Source organism: Lampris incognitus, chromosome 21 (assembly GCF_029633865.1).
Source record: "Lampris incognitus isolate fLamInc1 chromosome 21, fLamInc1.hap2, whole genome shotgun sequence".
Taxonomy (NCBI): Eukaryota; Metazoa; Chordata; class Actinopteri; order Lampriformes; family Lampridae; genus Lampris; species Lampris incognitus.
In genome coordinates this window covers 23,253,078-23,273,483 of record NC_079231.1, presented here as the reverse complement: position 1 = coordinate 23,273,483, position 20,406 = coordinate 23,253,078, and the positions used below count along the sequence as shown (strand labels likewise).

Genomic DNA, 20,406 nt, shown 5'->3' with positions numbered 1-20,406 from the left:
AAACACGGATTCTATCTGGGGAGAAGGCAGCAGTACACATGGCGAGAATCAGGCCGATTCTCACAGCTGGCTGTCCTCGCCGACCGAAGCCACCAGGGGCTGATTGGGCAGCTACAACAGCCATTGTCTTGACCATTGTTCATTAAAAAAAATTTTCCTTCCCGTGTTCATATTGAAAGCATGGTGAACTTGCGGACAGTGTTTTCAACCGCTCACGAGGTTAAACGAACACTGACAGGCCCCATGCTCACCAAACTAGGAGAAGTACTGACCTTTACACAACAGGTACAGGAAGATATGTGGAATGTATGGGACAGCGCTACCGTTGTCGACCACCATCACCATGTAGACCTGACAGGAGGACAGACTACACATGCACACAGGGGAGACTCACATCACACTATTCACACACACACGAGATGAGACAAGAAATCCTCCCTGAACTCCACACAGCAGTCTTCCTTCTTCAGCTTCCACCATTTGGCTCTGCCTTCACTCCCTTCCTCTTCTTGGTCTCCCAAGTCATCCTACAGACCACCATCCGATGCTGCCTAGCTACGTTCTCCCCTGTCATCACCTTGCAGTCTCCAATCTCTTTCAGATCGCACCTCCTGCATAAGATATAGTCCACCTGTGTGCACTTTCCTCCACTCTTGTACGTCACCCTGTGTTCCTCCCTCTTCTTGAAATATGTATTCACCACAGCCATTTCCATCCTTTTCACAAAATCCACCACCATCTGTCCTTCCACATTCCTCGTCTTGATACCATACCTACCCATCACCTCCTCATCACCTCTGTTCCCTTCACCAACATGTCCATTGAAGTCTGCTCCAATCACTACTCTCTCCTCCTTGGGTACCCTCTCCACCACTTCATCCAACTCACTCCAGAATTCTTCTTCTCTTCCATCTCACACCCAACTTGCGGGGCATATGTGCTGATAACATTCAGCAACACACCTTCGATTTCCAGCTTCATACTCATCACTCTGTCTGACACTCTCTTCACCTCCAGCACGCTCTTGATATACTCTTCTTTCAGAATTACCCCTACCCCATTACTCCTCCCATTCACACCATGGTAGAAGAGTTTGAACCCACCTCTGATACTCCTGGCCTTACTCCCCTTCCACCTGGTCTCTTGCACACACAGTATATCTCCCTTCCTTCTCTCCATCATATCAGCCAGCTCTCTCCCTTTACCAGTCATAGTGCCAACATTCAAAGTTCTGACTCTCACCTCCACACTCCTACCCTTCCTCCTCTCCCACTGCCTCTGGACATGCCTTCCCCCTCTCCTTCCCCCTCTCCTTCTCCTTCACCCAACAGTAGCATAGTTTCCACCGGCACCCTGCTGGCCGGCAGCACCGGTGGTGGTCGTTGGTAACCCGGGCCTCAAAGGATCTGGTTTGGAAATCTGATTTATGATCTGCGTATTTGATTTTAGAAAAGGTTTTACGCTAGCTGCCCTTCCTGACATACCCCCCTCCTCATTTATCCGGGCCTGGGACCGGCACTAAGAATGCACTGGCTTGTGCGTCCTCAGCGTCTGGGTGTGCCGTTAGGTTATTCAGAAGGGACACTACGTATAATGGTGTGTGAACCATCTGCCATCATGCGGTTGTTTGTGCTACAAACCGATAACATGTCCGGGCCGCTCTGTCGTGAGCTGTTTACTTTTGATGTTTTTTTTTTTTCTTCAATATGCTATGTACCCATTTTGGAAAAACACTCAGTGTCTGCGTCTTTCAACATCTCTAACTTGTGGTATGTCTGTCTCCCTGTCTGTACCTTCGTATGTCTCTGCCGCTGCTTGTGTCTGTCTGTCTGTCTGTCATGGTGGTGACCAGGCAGAGGAGGAGCTGGGCAGGGCTCAGAAGGTTTTTGAGGAGCTGAACGTGGAGCTGCAGGATGAGCTCCCAGTGTTGTGGGACAGGTAACATTATGTGCGGCAGTTTTCCTCCTCAGACACACACGGGGACTTGTACCACCTTGACAAATCTACGTAGTCCTTCACCCCAGACTGCTTTACATTCATATGTTGAGGAAGAGAACAAAACACGGTCTCAGGCACGCTTCTCTGTACACCATTATTACTGTACCTGGCTAATATATTAAAACCGAGTGCCCCGGGCGTGCGGGTGGCGTAGCGGTTTAGTCCGTTGCCTGGCAACCTCGGCTCTGTGCAGAACTGTAGTCCAACTAACTTCTGGGTTCTGCTGCAGTGGTCATGCCAGTTTCCTGCTCGCTGAGCTTTGCAATGGCATATTTTTCGCGATGCCTGCAAGATTTGCCATGGATAACCACGCGTCCAGGTAGCATGGCGGTCTATTCTGTTGTCTACCAACACGGGGATCGCCAGTTCGAATCCCCGTGTTACCTCCGGCTTGGTCGGGCGTCCCTACACACACAATTGGTCGTGTCTGCGAGTGGGAAGCCGGATGTCGGGATGTGTCCTGGTCGCTGCACTAGCGCCTCCTTTGGTCGGTCGGGGTGCCTGTTCGGGGGGGGGGACTAGTGTGATCCTCCCACACGCTACGTCCCCCTGGGTAAACTCCTCACTGTCAGGTGAAAAGAAGCGGCTGGTGACTCCACATGTAATGGAGGAGGCTTGTGGTAGTCTGCAGCCCTCCCCGGATCAGCAGAGGGGGTGGAGCAGAGACCGGGACGGCTCGGAAGAGTGGGGTAACTGGCCAGATACAACTGGGGAGGGGGAAAAAGACTGGGGAAAGTTAAAAGGTTAATTTTTCCTCCTGAAAGCCGTCATGTTCTTGGTTATATTTCAGTATCATGGAGCTAATTGTGCTTTGCAGTCACTGTAGGAGGAACCGTGTTGTCAGGAGGCTTGTTGCACACGTGCCCTTGTTCCCCACACCTGCTAAGTTGTTGTTCTGTCAGGTTTAATTCACCTCTCAAACTTCAGTCATATAGTTTTGTTCAATTTGAGCAATTTCTTTTCAAACTCTCAGTCACACTGTGTCTTTCCATGTGTGTGTGTGTGTGTGTGTGTGTGTGTGTGTGTGTGTGTGTGTGTGTGTGTCTCCATGTGTGCAGTCGTGTTGGCTTGTATGTTAACACATTCCAAAACATGGCAAGATACCAGGAGAAGTTCCACAGAGAGATGGGCAAGGTGAGCACTGTGTGTGTGTGTGCGTGTGTGTGTGTGTGCGTGTGTGTGTGTGTGTGTGTGTGTGTCAGATTTTTCTATCCTAATGGGGACATTTTATGGGTCCCCATGAGGAAAAGGGTCTATTTTGGGGTTAGGCCTTGGTTTTAGGGCGGCACAGTGACGCAGTGGTTAGCGCAGTCGCCTCACAGCAAGAAGGTCCTGGGTTTGAACCCCGGGCTAGTCCAACCTTTGGCCTCGTCCTGGGTCATCCTCTGTGTGGAGTCTGCATGTTCTCCCCGTGTCTGTGTGGGTTTCCTCCGGGGGCTCCGGTTTCCTCCCACAGTCCAACGACATGTAGGTCAGGTGACTCGGCCGTACTACATTGTCCCTAGGTGTGTGTGTGTGTGGGGGGGGGGGGTTGTGTGATGGCCCGGTGGCCTGTCCAGGGTGTGTCCCCGCCTGCTGCCCAATGACTGCTGGGATAGGCTCCAGCATCCCCGCGGCCCTGAGAGCAGGATAAGCGGTTCGGATAATGGACGGATGGATGGACAGACTTGGGTTTAGGGTTTAAGGTTAGAATTAGGATTAGGATTAGGTTAAGGTCAGGGTAAGGGTAAGGGTTAAGGTCAGGGTAAGGGTTAAGGTCAGGGTTAGGGTTAAGGTCAGGGTAAGGGTTAAGGTCAGGGTTAAGGTCAGGGTAAGGGTTAAGGTCAGGGTTAGGGTTAAGGTCAGGGTTAAGGTTAAGGTCAGGGTAAGGGTTAAGATTAAGGTCAGGGTAAGGGTTAAGGTCAGGGTAAGGGTTAAGGTCAGGGTTAAGGTTAAGGTCAGGGTAAGGGTTAAGGTCAGGGTTAAGGTTAAGGTCAGGGTAAGGTTAAGGGTAGGCATGTAGTTATGATGGTTAAGGTTAGGGTTAAGGGCTGGGGAATGAATGTAGTCAGTGAGGGGTCCCCACAAGTATAGGGGGATATTTTGTGTGTGTGTGTGTGTGTGCGTGTGTGTGTGTGTGTGTGTGTGTGTGTTACAGTCTAAACTGACCTAAGTCCTCCCGTTTTGTCCTCAGCTCACTCAGAACCTAAACGACGTCATGACCAAACTGGACGAGCAGCGACTGGCCAAGTGAGTAGCACATGACCACACATCAGTTGTGGTGGTGTTCAGTCATGTGGGCGGTGTTCAGTCATGCGGGTGGCGTTCAGTCATGCGGGTGGTGTTCCTCTCTAGACCGACCTACGGGAGCAGGTGTACGGCAGGCTTTGGTTTCAGACCGCCTACCTGGCATCAAACCAGTAGTAAGGATGAGAGCAGCAGCAGCTTGGGATTAGATATGAGAGTCTAGCACTTGGAGAGACCACCCCAGAAACAAAAGCCTCGGGTCCAGTCTCAGTCTCAGCAGAGTACCTTTGAGCAAGACAATAAGCCCTCTCGTGTTCACTAATTTCAGAAGAACAAGAATCGGTTGGGATCTGTTAAGTAGCCAGGTATACCAGCACACACAAAGACCATAATCCTGGGTGTCAGAGTGGCATGGCAGTCTATTCTGTTGCCTACCAACACAGGGATCGCCAGTTTGAATCCCTGTGTTACCTCCGGCTTGGTCGGGCGTCCCTACAGACACAATCGGCCGTGTTTGCGGGTGAGAAGCCGGATGTGGGTATGTGTCCTGGTCGCTGCACTAGCACCTCCTCTGGTCGGTCGGGGCATCTGTTCAGGGGGGGTAAATGGGGGGAATAGCGTGATCCTCCCACGTGCTACATCCCCCCGTTGAAACTCCTCACTGTCAGGTGAAAAGAAGCAGCTGGTGACTCCACATGTATGGGAGGAGGCATGTGGTAGTCTGCAGCCCTCCCCGGATCGGCAGAGGGGGTGGAGCAGAGACCGGGACGACTCAGAATGGGGTAATTGGCCGAGTACAATTGGGGAGAAAAGGGGGGGAATCCCCCCCCCCCAAACAAGTAATGAAAACTTTGGGAAGTGGTCCCACTCTCCTCTATGCAGTGTAGGCAAATAGTAGATATGAAATCTGGGCTGAAGATGTATTTTAGCAAGTAAACGTGGAGTAGTACTCACACTTGGACATAGTCTTCTTCTATGAAACACATTAGAAGTATATACTACATTAGAAGTAGAAACTTACGGGCAATCTCAGAAGATAAAACAAACTTCAGAGGTTTAACACCATGTCATCGTGTGTCACATCGCCCCCTACTGCAGAAAGGGAGGTAAAGCAGCAGGCGCGACAGGAGACCCTGAGAAGAGGTAAAACCCGCTTCCTGAATTCAGGAGGTGTTGCCCCGGTGTGCATGGGTTTTTACTTTGGACAACAGCCTGGCTATCTGTGCCTGAGAGCTGCCAGCGGAAGCCGGAGTGGCTTCACTGGAGCAACCAGTATCGAATGCCTTGCTCCAGGGCATGTTGGCAGTTATCATTAAGGCAGCAGAGAGCGTTACTAACTCATCCGCCTTGAACGAGCAGGCTAACCCCCTTTGATACCAGCAGCTGTTGTTTGTCTTTCAGATTGACTTCCTGTTTCCTCTCAGTTTTTATGTTGTTGTTGTTTGTTTGTTTGTTTGTTTGTTTGTTTGTCTTATCATATACTTGCCAGTGCTGTGTGCCATTTCATCACATGCATGGTTTGCTTTGAGTGGCGTTGATGTGTGGCTGTAGGTTTGCTGTATGCATGCCTGCCGTGTGTCAGTGAGCTTTTGGGTTGTGGTTTACTGCATTCTTCTTCATTTGCATTTAGTTGACTTGCATATTGAGACGCGTTTATTTGATGCGCTGTGCTGCCCTCTTGTGGCGAGAATGCAGTATTATACACGTGACATGTTTCAGTTATTTTACTCTTCTCTCCTTTTACTCCCTTTTGCTCTCTCACTCTGTCTCTTTCTCTCGCTGTCTCTCTCGCTCTGTCTCTCCCGCTGTCTCGCCGTCTGTCTCTCTCTCTCGCTCTCTGTCTCTCTCTCACTCGCTGTCTCTTTCTCTCTGTCTCTCTCTCTCTCTCGCTGTCTCTCTCTCGCTCTCTGTCTCTCTCTCACTCGCTGTCTCTTTCTCTCTGTCTCTCTCTCTCTCTCTCTCGCTGTCTCTCTCTCGCTCTCTGTCTCTCTCTCACTCGCTGTCTCTTTCTCTTTGTCTCTCTCTCTCGCTCTCTGTCTCTCTCTCGCTCTCTGTCTCTCTCTCACTCGCTGTCTCTTTCTCTCTGTCTCTCTCTCTCTCTCGCTGTCTCTCTCTCGCTCTCTGTCTCTCTCTCACTCGCTGTCTCTTTCTCTCTGTCTCTCTCTCTCGCTCTCTCTCTCGCTCTCTGTCTCTCTCTCACTCGCTGTCTCTTTCTCTCTGTCTCTCTCTCTCTCTCGCTGTCTCTCTCTCGCTCTCTGTCTCTCTCTCACTCGCTGTCTCTTTCTCTCTGTCTCGCTGTCTCTGTCTCTCTCTCACTCGCTGTCTCTTTCTCTCTGTCTCTCTCTCTCTCGCTGTCTCTCTCTCGCTCTCTGTCTCTCTCTCACTCGCTGTCTCTTTCTCTCTGTCTGTCTCTCTCTCTCTCTCTCTCTCGCTGTCTCTGTCTCTCTCTCTGTCTCTCCCGCTGTCGTGCTGTCTGTCTGTCTCTCGCTGTCTCTCTCTCACTCTCTCTCTGTCTCTTTCTCTCTGTCTCTCTCTCTCTCGCTGTCTCTCTCTCTCTCTCTCTCTGTCTCTCTCTCTGTCTCTCTCTCTGTCTCTCTCTCTGTCTCTTTCTCTCTGTCTCTCTCTCTCTCGCTGTCTCTCTCTCTCTCTCTGTCTCTCTCTCTGTCTCTCTCTCTGTCTCTCCCGCTGTCGTGCTGTCTGTCTGTCTCTCGCTGTCTCTCTCTCTCTCTCTCTCTGTCTCTTTCTCTCTGTCTCTCTCTCTCTCTCTGTCTCTCCCGCTATCGTGCTGTCTGTCTGTCTCTCGCTGTCTCTCTCTCACTCTCTCTCTGTCTCTTTCTCTCTGTCTCTCTCTCTCTCGCTGTCTCTCTCTCGCTCTCTGTCTCTCTCTCACTCGCTGTCTCTTTCTCTCTGTCTCTCTCTCTCTGTCTCTCTCTCTCTCTCTCTCGCTGTCTCTGTCTCTCTCTCAGTGAGGGAGCCAATCACAGTGCAGCTGCTGACTCGTCACCAAAGGTAAAGTTCACCGTTAAGACACGCTGGAAGTTAAAGTGCTGCTGTTGTTACGTGACTGTAGTATGTAGTAGACTGTAGTATGTAGTAGACTGTAGTATGTAGTAGACTGTAGTATGTAGTAGGCTGTAGTATGTAGTAGACTGTAGTATGTAGTAGACTGCAGTATGTAGTAGGCTGTAGTATGTAGTAGACTGTAGTATGTAGTAGGCTGTAGTATCACACAGAAACTACAATGTAAAACACAGAAGAAGAATACGGAGGAGGAGGATCTGCAGTTGAACAAGCTGCTGGTAGAAGTGTTTGCAGGAGCAACGTGTGTGGCTGTTGCTCAGACTGAAACATAAATCCTGCAGACAGGAGCTGGCCTGTGTGTGTGTGGGTCTTGCTCTGTGTGTGTGTGTGTGTGTGTGTGTGTGTGTGTGTGTGTGTGTGTGTGTGTGTGTGTGTGTTGTGTAGGCCGGCTGAAGCTGTGTGACCGCCAGTCCTTCTCACACCACCTTGGAAGTGCATCTGAGGATGTGTTTAAACTTACTACACATGGAAACTTAGGAACTTAAGGTTTCCTCCATCAGAGTCCTCATCCTTTGGACCTGTTCTGGTTCTAATATGAACCATAATCCTCACACTCTTTCTGCTCTCTGCTCTTTTGGTCTGTACTGTACATATTGCAACCCTTGCACATCTGTAAGCTTTTGTTTTAGTTGGAGGGACTTCCACAGTAGACACAAAACAGGTTCAGGTGAATAATGCACATTAGAATCAAAAGCAAGCTTGAACCAAAACTAGAAGACTCAGAATCAGGAACACTTTATTTGTTATTATTACTATTCTAATTACTCTTGTTATTATTATTATTATTACTATTCCTTGTTATTTGATCAAGTTGACTTGTTTCTGCTGCTCAACACTCGATCAGGAGACACTTCAGGAGGATTTGGACACTAAAGTGGTCATGTTGACTTTTTCAGTACTTTAAACCGTCTTTGTGAGTAGCTGTTTTTATCTTTTTTATCGTAAAGTTTTTTTTGGGCCGATGCATCGGGTAGAAAAATGTTGGACGCTTAGGATTTCATCCAAGACACATTCATTAATGTGGGGAAAGAAACGTCTTCTTGTTTTCATTTGTAGTTTGAGTATTTTCTGGGAGTGTATGAGCTCATTTTAGCTCTGAGACACCCACACACACACACACACACACACACACACCCACCCACACACACCCACACGCACACACACACACACACGCACACATTCTCTGATAGCAGCTACAGTGTGTGTGTGTGGGGGGTGGGGGGGGTGGGGTGGTATTCCAAGTTGGAGGTGAAACAAGCAGCCCTCTAATAAGCTCCTGGAATGGGAAAAAAAATCTATCAATCAAACTTTATTTATACAGAACATTTTGGAGATTAAGAGGCGGCACGGTGGCGCAGTGGTTAGCGCAGTCGCCTCACAGTGAGAAGGTCCTGGGTTCGAGCCCCAGGGTAGTCCAACCTTGGGGGTCGTCCCGGGTCATCCTCTGTGTGGAGTTTGCATGTTCTCCCCGTGTCTGCGTGGGTTTCCTCCCATAGTCCAGAGACATGTAGGTCAGGTTGGCTGAGATTGAAAGTATACATTCACGCAGCGGAGACAGACAGAGAACATGCAAACTCCACACAGAGGACGACCCGGGACGACCCCCAAGGTTGGACTACCCCAGGGCTCGAACCCAGGACCTTCTTGCTGTGAGGCGACCATGCTAACCACTGCGCCACGTCCAAAGACATGTAGGTCAGGTTAATCGGCCGTACTAAATTGTCCTTAGGTGTGTATGTGTGTGTGTGTGTGTGTGTGTGTGTGTGTGTGTGAGAGAGATGGCCTGGCAGCCTGTCCAGGGTGTCACCCCTTCTGCCACCTAATGACTGCTGGGATAGGCTCCAGCATCCCCTTGAGCTGGATAATGGATGGATTGATGGATGGATTGATGGATGGATGGATGGATGAATATTGTACATTAAGATGCAGTGAGCTTTGCATGAAGTAAAAATGCACAGATAACAAGGTAGTAATCAGAAAAGAAGAAAAATGCAGAATAAGTTAAAAAAAACTTTTAAAAAAAACTAAAGAATAATCATACAGAATGACGCATCAAAGTTCAATTCAATTCATTTCAGTTTATTGTCATTAAAAACAATGGGCAGGCACATGTTAAAAATGAAATGAGGGCTGTGGCTTCACCAAACAGTGCAAGACAGACACAGACAAACACAGCAAACACAGTATAAGATATACACACATGAAGATGAAAAGCTAAAAATAAGTTAAAAGACAGCAAGAGTACAAAATATTAAAAATATCTACAGACATTCAGTAGGTAGGCAGGTTCAGGTGGGCAACAGCTTGGGGAAAGAAGCTGTTTTTGAGCCTGGTAGTGTGGGCTCTGAGGCTCCTGTAGCGCCTCCCAGAGCGCAGGGGGGGGGGGAAAGTCCATGGTTGGGGTGGGTGGGATCTCTGCTGATGCTCAGACCCCTTCGAAGGCAGCGTTTGTGATAAATGTCTTTTATGGCTGGGAGCTGGGTACCGGTGATGTGCTGGGCTGCCTTGACGACCCGCTGCAGAGCTTTCTGGTCTACTGAGGTGCAGTTGCCGTACCACACTGAGATGCAGCTGGTCAGGATGCTCTCTATGGTGCAGTGGTAGAAGTTGGTAAGAATTTTGGGGGATAGACGGGTGCTCCTCAGCCTCCTCAGGAAATGCAGGCATCCTTGGGCCTCTTTTCACAAGGGCCTGGTTGTTCGATGTCCAGGAGATTTCCTCGCTGATGTGGACTCCAAGGAATTTAAAGCTGGAAACACGCTCCACTTCCACCCCATTGATGTGTATGGGGGAGTGGCTGCAGCTTCTAGACTTCCTGAAGTCCACAATCAGCTCCTTCGTCTTCTGCACATTGAGGACAAGATTGTTGGTAGTACACCATGATGTGAGGTGCTGAATCTCGTCTCTGTAGGCCGTCTCGTCATTGTTGGTGATACGGCCAATGACTGTGGTGTCATCTGCAAACTTAACTATTACATTTGAGGGGTGAGTTGGCAGGCAGTCGTGGGTAAAGAGGGAGAAAATGAGGGGGCTCAGAACACAGCCTTGAGGGGCACCTGTGCTGAGGGTCAGGGTGGAGGAGGAGTGGTCACCTAACCTAACAGACTGAGGTCTGTTGGTCAGGAAGTCCAGGGTCCAGTTACAGAGGGAGGGGTTGAGGCCAAGGGAGAAGAGTTCGGTGGGTAGTTTTGGCGGGGATGATAGAAGTGATTAAATTAGAACAGGCATAATGGAACAGCTAGATATCTGGTGAGCTGTGGTGTTTTTACTAACCCTGTGTGTTGTGTGTGTCCTCCCTGCGACCACTCGTGCGTGCTTGCATGTGTGTGTGGTTTGTACTCCCGACTCCTCTTCATCATCCATCCAGAAGCATGGTGCACCACCCAACCGCCCTCCACCCAGACTCACGCCGTCTCCGGACTGCAGACAGGAGGACTCGTACGAGGCCGAGGTGGTGGCGTCCGACCCCGAAGGGGCCTTTTCCACTACGGCCCCACAGGTCAGAGCAGCTCTAACCCACTTCTTACTCCCGTCTGCCCCCTGGGGGTTACCCCCTCTCCTCTCAGAAGCCGCATTAAGCCTGCATCTTCTTCTTCTTCTTCAGTCTTTGACAATGCTGCCCCAGATAGCATCCGGATGTGGGCCACTTCAGGCTGTGATGCGGCAAGAATGGTCTTCTTCTGGTCCTGACAAAATGGATGTTTGCCTGAAGTGGCCGACATGTATAACAGCAAATATGGCCCAAATATGCCAAATCAAATGTGGGCCTTTTCTGGCAAAGGTGCGGTGCTCTCGCAACATGTAATCTGGATGTGGCCCTGAAGTGGCCCGTGTGGTTAATGGTGAATATGGCCCAAATATCACAAAACAAATATGGGCCATCTTTGGCAAATATGTGGCATATGCGGCATTGCTATGGCTTGGTTCTGGCCCAGATCGGGCAAACAGGAGCAGACTGCCCAAGTGCCTTCATTCCATGCGGTATGTGGGCCGGATGAAGTGTCGGGTTTGGGACGGGTCCGGGCCACAGCAATTTTGCTATCTGGGTCTGCTTATGAAAGCCGAAAAACATGTTTAATCATCACTGTTCAGTCGTTTGTCAATAGTGCTGGCTGTATCGCCGGTTCGAATCCCCGTGTTACCTCTGGCTTGGTCAGGCATCCCTACAGACACAAGTGGCCGTGTCTGCAGGTGGGAAGCCGGATGTGGGTATGTGTCCTGGTCGCTGCACTAGCGCCTCCTCTGGTCAGTAAGGGCACCTGTTCAGGGGGGAGGGAGAACTGGGGGGAATAGTGTGATCCTCTCACGCGCTGCATCCGCCTGGTGAAACTCCTCACTGTCAGGTGAAAAGAAGCAGCTGGTGACTCCACATGTATGGGAGGAGGCATGTGGTAGTCTGCAGCCCTCCCCGGATCGGCAGAGGGGGTGGAGCAGCAACCGGGACGGCTCGGAAGAGTGGGGTAATTGGCCAGGTACAATTGGGGGGAAAGGGGGGGGCCAAAGGGAGAAAAAAAGAGTGCCGGATTTTTTTTCTCGCACCCTCCTCCGTCTATATAGTTACTACCTCTGTGAGTGCACCGCCCTTTCTCCACCCTGTCTGCTCCTAACACTACCCTTCTACTTTCACTTCCACCCTCCCATGTTATCGTCACTTCTTCCCCTCCCGACGCTGTCCGAAGTCACTGACCCCTCTCCATCCTCGTCTTCCTCCCTGTTAACTGTCCAGCCGAACAAATGGCAGATAGCTCTTCCTCACACCATGCAGGTCGTTAATGGAGGACCATCATGAACGTCAGCGGCTGCTTCACACCTGCATGTACACACAGCCAGCCCTGTGCAGGGAGTATACTCAGTGGCTGGTGTGTGTGTGTGTGTGTGTGTGTGTGTGTGTGTGTGTGTGTGTGTGTGTGTGTGTGTGTGTGTGTGTGTGTGTGTGTGTGTGTGTACTAACTCAGATTCCTGTTGTGTGCAAACAACCAACATGACTGGTTTTGACTCAGTTGAGAGATCGACTTCACCTCTTTGTGTCAAGAGAGATGCTGAGTGACAGAGAGCCAGACAACCTTTACTCCTCAGCAGAGCTGGCAAAGCCAGGTCCAGAAAGTATAAATCCGTACCATGTATTTCCTCCACCCGTGTGCTAAATCAGCCGGTTTCATTGCCCTATCAAACTGAAGAATGGGGTTGATTAGAATCAGTTGGTTTAGTACATGGGTGGAGCAAATACATGGTTAGGAGTTTTACTTTCTGGACCTGGATTTGCCACCTCAGCTCCTCAGATCTTCTGCTGGTATCCAGAGCAGGCTGGGTTATGTTCAGTTTCATATTCCAGTTCTGATTTTAGATCTTATAAATGGAGATTTTAATCAAATTAAGGTTCCATCTTGAAGAAAGGTGTGAAGAGAGATGGTTAATGATGACTGTGGTTCAGGTGGATCACCTGGTGGACTCCAGTAAACCATCAGGGACGTTCTCTTGTAGTGTGGCAGCTCTTGTGATCGGTGAAGGTCTTTTTTCCACCCTGGTCTCACTGCCTCTTCTTTCTCTCCATGCCTCCCACAAGGCACCGTCATGGGACCCCTGGGAGGTAAGCACTTGTCCATGTTTTTGGGGTTTTGTTCAAATCGTGGAGATCCTCCCTCATCCCTGACTCCTGTTTGAATGGTACCACAGCGGGAATGATGGGAGCAGGACAGCCAATAGGAAAACCAGGAAAAAAAAGGATTCTGCTGGGGTTGACTAGAACAAACAAGTCTCAGCCAGAACATTCTTCTATATATATACTTTCATTAATGAGTACAATAATGACAGTAATGATATAATTATCTGGGTGTCTGTAAAACCCTTTTGATTGAGAATAAGTAATGTCAAACTGTTGCAGAGCAACAACAACAAAAAGCTATACGTTACCTTGTTCTGTTAAACCAGCTACTAATAAAAATGTAGATTTACAATTAAATGTGAAATGAATGTCATGGCTGCTGTAATGGCGAATCTATTGCTGCACATTTATTAGAAGAGTTACAGCAATATGACGTCTAATAGACGCACAGCAGAAAACAACTGCAGCTACTCTCTGGTCAGCGTGTATTTACAGACTGGAAAAAATTACTTTTCTATTCCTTTCAAATTGTCCTGTCCCTGGTCTTACTGAGCGGTGGCTCCTGATGCAGCCTCACAAAATGGGTTTGAATATAAAAGGAACTCAAACTGGTTGCTTGGTAAGGACACAATTAAGCAATACCCAGCAAGAAATAAGTAATTAGAAAAAAATAATAATAAAAATAAAATGCAATATATATATCTACAGTATTTTATCTTTATATTATATATATAGAATATAAAATAATAAAAATCAAAATAAAATAACAAATATAACAAATGTAAAAAATAAAATCTAATATATAGATATAAAACGTAAAATAAAAATGCTAAAAAATAACAAAATAAAATAAGAAATTTTTTTTTTAAAGTAGCATACAACATTTTTTTAGCACTTAATGAACTTGAGAATGGAAATATTTAAATTACACATTAAATAGTAAATAAGGGGTGCCCACACAATAAGCAAATGATCTGCTGGAGCCTCCGCTAGGACTTTTTAGTGTATCAGCCAAACACAACAAAACTAACAAACACATGTACCACCCCCCTCAACCCACATGCTCCTCTGGCACCGTGTCAAAAAATCCCACCTTCCCCTCCATCCATCTCCACCTGCCCTTCGGTCCACCTAAACCCCGATGTTGTCTCCCTGACCCTTGACCCCTGACCTGGTAGTCAGAGCAGACCCCCGCAGCACAAGAGCCCCAGCCATACGACGACCAGTACCTGCCGGTGGCCCACGGTGGTTGGGATGACGAAGGTGTCACGTCACCCTCTCAGGACATCACGCAGGCCAGCTGGGACAGCCCAGACACTCCTGACCAACAGGGGGACTGGAACGACAACACTGCCTCCACCATGCAGTCATACGCCCATACGCCCGACTGGGATGACGACGGTGGTGGCCACGGTGGCGGCCAAGAGGAACAGGGCAGCTGCGGCAGTGATGGAGAGCCCCAGGTAGAGATGGTGGAGATGGAAGGGGGGGGGGCTCCTAAAGCCACCTCAGGGGCTACTGGGAGTTGTGGGCAAACAGGCTCCCCCGTGGTGGAGTAAAGCATTAACACCACCAGTGTTGGGGATTTGATTTAACTCAGGTATATGTGGTGAAAATATGATGCAGTTTGGATAAAACCATCCAATGATCATATGATACACGAACAAATGATTAACAGTAGGGGGTGCTGTAGAGCGAGAATGAGACACACCAATAGATAAGATATGGACGGGGAGTCACAACGTGTTGTAAGTGTGTGTGTTTGTGTGTGTGTGCAGGTTGTTTGTTGGAACTCTCACAGTACTGGTTTCCAGTTCACATTATTTGCAGTAGACTAAGGGTTGATGCTGGTTCCTGACAGCAGTGTGAGCTTGGCATGGTTTTAGTGAGCCTGTGCAGACTGGCTGGGGCTGCTGGGTAACAGTTATTCCCCTTATGATAAAATTTCACTTTCCATTTTCTTGTGGAAGTGGCTCAGCAAGAGGGTCGCTGGTTTACACAGGCATGTGTTTCTGCTGCCCAGCAGGTAGCTGCAAGTGGACATGAATACGCACAAGGGTTGTATGAGAGCCAGGCTCAAGAGATGTTATGGGTTATGTTGTAGAGGAAAGAAAACCTTCACTTCATTTTACTCTAACTTCACTTTAACTTCACTTTACTCTAACCTCACTTTACTCTTGCTTCACTTTACTCTAGCTCCACTTTACTCTTACTTCACTTCACTCTAACTTCACTTTACTTTTACTTCACTCTAACTTCACTTTACTCTTACTTCACTCTAGCTTCACTTTACTCTTACTTCACTTCACTCTAACTTCACTTTACTCTAACCTCACTTTACTCTTGCTTCACTTTCTCTTACTTCACTTCACTCTAACTTCACTTTACTCTAACCTCACTTTACTCTTGCTTCACTTTCTCTTACTTCACTTCACTCTAACTTCACTTTAACTTCACTTTACTCTAACTTCACTTCACTCTAACCTCACTTTACTCTTGCTTCACTTTCTCTTACTTCACTTCACTCTAACTTCACTTTAACTTCACTTTACTCTAACTTCACTTCACTCTAACTTCACTTTAACTTCACTTTACTCTTACTTCACTTCACTCTAACTTCACTTTAACTTCACTTTACTCTAACTTCACTTCACTCTAACCACACTTTACTCTTGCTTCACTTTCTCTTACTTCACTTCACTCTAACTTCACTTTAACTTCACTTTACTCTAACTTCACTTCACTCTAACCTCACTTTACTCTTGCTTCACTTTCTCTTACTTCACTTCACTCTAACTTCACTTTAACTTCACTTTACTCTTACTTCACTTCACTCTAACTTCACTTTACTCTTATTTCACTTCACTCTAGCTTCACTTTACTCTTACTTCACTTCACTTTACTCTAGCTTCACTTTACTCTTACTCTAACTTCACTTCACTCTAGCTTCACTTTACTCTTACTTCACTTCACTCTAGCTTCACTTTACTCTTACTTCACTTCACTCTAACTTCACTTTACTCTTACTTCACTTCACTCTAGCTTCACTTTACTCTTACTTCACTTCACTTTACTCTAGCTTCACTTTACTCTTACTCTAACTTCACTTTACTCTAGCTTCACTTTACTCTTACTTCACTTCACTCTAACTTCACTTTACTCTTACTTCACTCTAACTTCACTTTACTCTAGCTTCACTTTACTGTTACTCTAACTTCACTTTACTCTAGCTTCACTTTACTCTTACTTCACTTCACTCTAACTTCACTTTACTCTCACTTCACTTCACTTTACTCTAGCTTCACTTTACTGTTACTCTAACTTCACTTTACTCTAGCTTCACTTTACTCTAACTTCACTTTAACTCTAACTTCACTTCACTTTACTCTAGCTTCACTTTACTCTTGCTCTAACTTCATATTACTCTAACTTCGCTTCACTTTACTCTAGCTACACTTTAATTTTACTTCACTTACTCTAGCTTCACTTTACTCTAACTTCACTTCACTTTACTCTAGCTTCACTACTCTTACTTCACCTTGGTCCTAAAAGGAGCCCAAATGTTGCAGTGGTAGCTGTTCAGTTGTTTGCAGGCTGACGAGGTTTTCAATCTCCAATCCTGAAGAGCGTCCTCTAGAGGACAAGTGGCACCTCAGGTCATCCCTTATATAAATAAAGACGTGACAAGTACAATCACGCCGTTTACCTTTCAACCATTTCAGCCGACTCTCTTATCAAAGGCAACCCTGTGGTGGTGAAGTGTCTTGCATAAGGGCACTTTGGCAGTCCATAATGGAATCTTATGGTTGACCGTGATTCCGGTATTTTTTGTTCTTCCTGTTTCCCTTATTCAGAAAGCGGTGACCAATAGCTCTGAAGGAGAACTGCCCCCAGGATTCATCTACAAGGTAGGAACTTTCTCTTTCCCTCCATTATCCCCTGCTAACGTATCCTGACACATCGTAAGCGTTTATTTTCCCTATAATGTTCTGCTAAAGGATGTTGTTGCTTGGATGATTGTCCTACTATCTGTTCAGTATCGATACAGTTCACACTTAACTTTAGCTTCAACACAATCCGCGCCATGTTTTATTTGTGTCTCCGTGTGATAGAGGTGTCTTTTCTCTGCTTGTACCCCATCAAGGTAAAAGCAATGCACGACTATGTCGCCACCGATGGGGATGAACTGGAGCTGAAGTCTGGAGACATGGTGCTTGTTTTGGCCTTCGACAACCCCGATGAACAGGTTGGCTTGCATTTACAGTTCATTTGCAGTACATTTATATATACATACACACTGTAGTTTTACAATGAATCGCAGTGCATTGACAATCATAGTAACAAAATATTCCTGTGGCCTTTGGACAAAAACATAAAGAGTCAAGAGCAAAAAGGTAGAAATGTCCTTTTTTAACTCCACGGCGGTTCATTCTGACTTACTATCACCACAAATCCTGCGTTACTTTTAATTCTCACGAAACATTCATCAGTTTATTCAGACAAAATGCAGAACGAGCTGTCTAAAATAATATTAGTTAAGCCATTCATGAATATTACTGTCAGATAAAGCAGTATTGAGCCTGGTGCAGATAAGTGCTCTTCCAGAGGAGGTCATCTGAGATGTTTGTGAGTTCGGCAGTTTATTCCATGTCATTCTTCATTAGCTGTTGGACTGTGTAGCACGTTGAGATGGATCCCTATAAACTTATTTCTCTCACCTCTTTGGTGTGAATTTTGTGACGTACCGGTGTCACGGTACACTCGATGACCTGTGCTACATGTAAGAGTCATTGACTTTAGGGTCGAAGGTTAAAAGGCCTGATGTTTCTGACAGGCCTCACGTCACCCTGCAGCTCTCAGATACTATCCAGCTGTTCTCAGAGCAACTGGCATAAAGAGAAGTATTACTGCAGTATTACCATAGTAATCCACTCTGTCAGGGTGTCCGGGTGGCGTGGCGGTCTATTCTGTTGCCTACCAACACGGGGATCGCTGGTTCGAATCCCTGTGTCATCTCTGGCTTGGTTGGGCGTCCCTACAGACACAATTGGCTGGTCTGCAGGTGGGAAGCTGGATGTGGGTATGTGTCCTGGTCGCTGCACTAGCGTCTCCTCTGGTTGATTGGGGCGCCTGTTCAGGGGGGAGGGGGAACTGGGGGGAATAGCGTGATCCTCTCGCGCGCTACGTCCCCCTGGTGAAATTCCTCACTGTCAGGTGAAAAGAAGCTGCTGGTGACTCCACATGTATCAGAGGAGGCATGTGGTAGTCTGCAGCCCTCCCCGGATCGGCAGAGGGGGTGGAGCAGCGACCGGGACAGATTGGAAGAGTGGGGTAATTGGCCGGGTACAATTGGGGAGAAAAGGAGGGGGGGGCGGGATCCAAAAAAAAAAAGAAAGTAATCCACTCTGTCTGTCTCGTCACCTTTATCTGAAAGGTCTCTTGTCGTCTCCTTGCAGGACGATGGCTGGCTCATGGGAATAAAGGAGTCAACCTGGCTGCAGAACAGAAACATCTCAGTGAAAGGCGTCTTCCCCGAGAACTTTACCCAGAAGGTTTGAGCTGAATGCAGCGTTAAAGAAAATGCGTACTTCCTCTCTCCGCTCGAAACCCTGGAAACATGAAGGCCGTCGTCATTGATTCGTTTTGTATGTGTGGTTTATGGTGTTCTTGCCCTGTGGAGTCGGGCAAGAACACCGTGCCAGCTAAGTAGATCCTGTCAATGTTCCTATGACCCTATGCAAGTATGCATGACCTCACACACACACACACACACACACACACACACACACACACACACACACACACACACACCCACACACATTCTCACACACACACACAACCAAAGAAACCCAACTGAACATACTAACTAGACATGCGGTGCGTTTTCTCATGTGATGGAAGGAAATTGATGGAAGGTGTTTGAGACGTCAGAGTCTGTTTTCACACCTGTTCATCTGAATTATTTATGTTTTCGCTTGACTGGTCACTGCAAACCAAATAATTGTGTTTTATTAATGATTGATTCACTTGTGGACGCAGCTGTACAAATGGTGCACGGTGCCGGGGGTCATACGGGGGGTTAAACGGCGTTCCATTGTTCCATGCATGAAGCTGTCGCTTGTATAGTTATTTACTTTGTGTACCACAGCCAGAACCGTCACGCCGGGTCTAGACAGCGTGGGTACTGTCACATCTCACCGTTGTTACTACGGTGTGGAACCACGCTGGTCTCAGGGGACAGCCTTGGAAACAACAGAAAAGGCTGAAAATGTCGTGGGGGGGGGCGTTTTCTCATCACACTTACTTCCATTTTGAATTCGGGACTTGAGGTGTGGCTTGAATTAGATGAGTTTTCTTTTTTTCATTTACATGTAGCTCTATTCTACTGCAAAATTCTACTGCAAATTCTACTGCAATTCTACTGCTTTACAAGGTATATCTAGATGGTTAGCGTTTAAGTTGTCAAAGTAGGAGTTTTTGTGCCGCTGAATTTTTTTCTCCCTGTCTATCTGAAGTACGACTGTTACGCAGATGCTCTTTGTACACCGGCAAAGGAATTGTGTGTCCTTTTCCTGTATGTCAACCTGTTTTAATTTGTATTGAGATTTGGGTCTTTGTACTTGTGACGACTTCCCCATCCAATGTTCTGCCGGTCTCTTCAGTGGCGTGGCTTCCCGACCTGCAGGCCGCTTCTGCAACACTCAAACACTCAGGTCAAGACACATTTCTTTGGGGGTTTTCCTACAGAAAAATGGGTTTTTGGGCCCAAATCTGAGGTTTAACACTAGTGTTAGCACTAGCGTTAGCCACTAGTGCTAACACTAGTGATGACACACCCGTATCTATCTCCTGATAACCTGGTTTTCAGTCTTTTGCAGAGGTCTAAAACAGGCTTATGAAGCCTTGGTTACGTAAGGAGATGGCCACGCTGCAGAAAGTGTCCATCACATGGCGTCTTGTATTGAGATTTATTTTATTTTGCTTAAAACCAGTGAAAAAATCTGCCTATGGTCTGACTTAATTTCACTTGCTAATGCAAAGCGACTTGCATATAATTTGTCACGTGGCAGAAAGGGGAAGATAGACGTGATGCCTCTTACAGCATTTCAAGATGTCACTTGTTTTATGAAAATTGTTTGAAAGAATCAAAAAAATGTATTATTTACTGAAAAGAAGTGGAATTGTCCACTTATTTGGTTGTTTTTTTCTCATTTATTTCCATGTGAACATGACTACCACTCAATGGTCGAATGAGCTCTGGGAAATTACTGAAATGTTGGAAACTTCAGCATCACGTGTGGTATATGTACGATGTCACGGTACACATGTTGGATTAAATCTATGATTAAAGATGAATTTAACAAAACTTGGGATTTCGTCCTTTTTTGACCATAAAAAGTCTCATCTCACCTTACATACTGATCAAGGTGCCTGTGGTTTAAACTGAGTATAATGGTAAGGGTCAAAAAGAGACTAGAGGTGAAATAAAGACTTGAAAC

The 20,406-nt window shown here is 47.1% G+C and overlaps 1 protein-coding gene across 1 annotated transcript in view; it reads left to right on the top strand.

The window, feature by feature from the left end:
- The window catches only part of bin1b (bridging integrator 1b), a 43,378-nt gene extending 24,751 nt beyond the window's left edge, over positions 1-18,627 (top strand). Inside the window, exons 7-14 of the mRNA XM_056301337.1 lie at positions 1,853-1,938; positions 3,057-3,132; positions 4,172-4,227; positions 5,323-5,367; positions 7,191-7,233; positions 16,762-16,815; positions 17,052-17,153; positions 18,364-18,627. Coding sequence (XP_056157312.1) covers positions 1,853-1,938; positions 3,057-3,132; positions 4,172-4,227; positions 5,323-5,367; positions 7,191-7,233; positions 16,762-16,815; positions 17,052-17,153; positions 18,364-18,465 — 564 coding nt within the window. The 3' untranslated portion in view covers positions 18,466-18,627. The remainder of the gene's footprint in view (positions 1-1,852; positions 1,939-3,056; positions 3,133-4,171; positions 4,228-5,322; positions 5,368-7,190; positions 7,234-16,761; positions 16,816-17,051; positions 17,154-18,363) is intronic.
- The last annotated feature ends 1,779 nt before the right edge of the window (positions 18,628-20,406 follow it).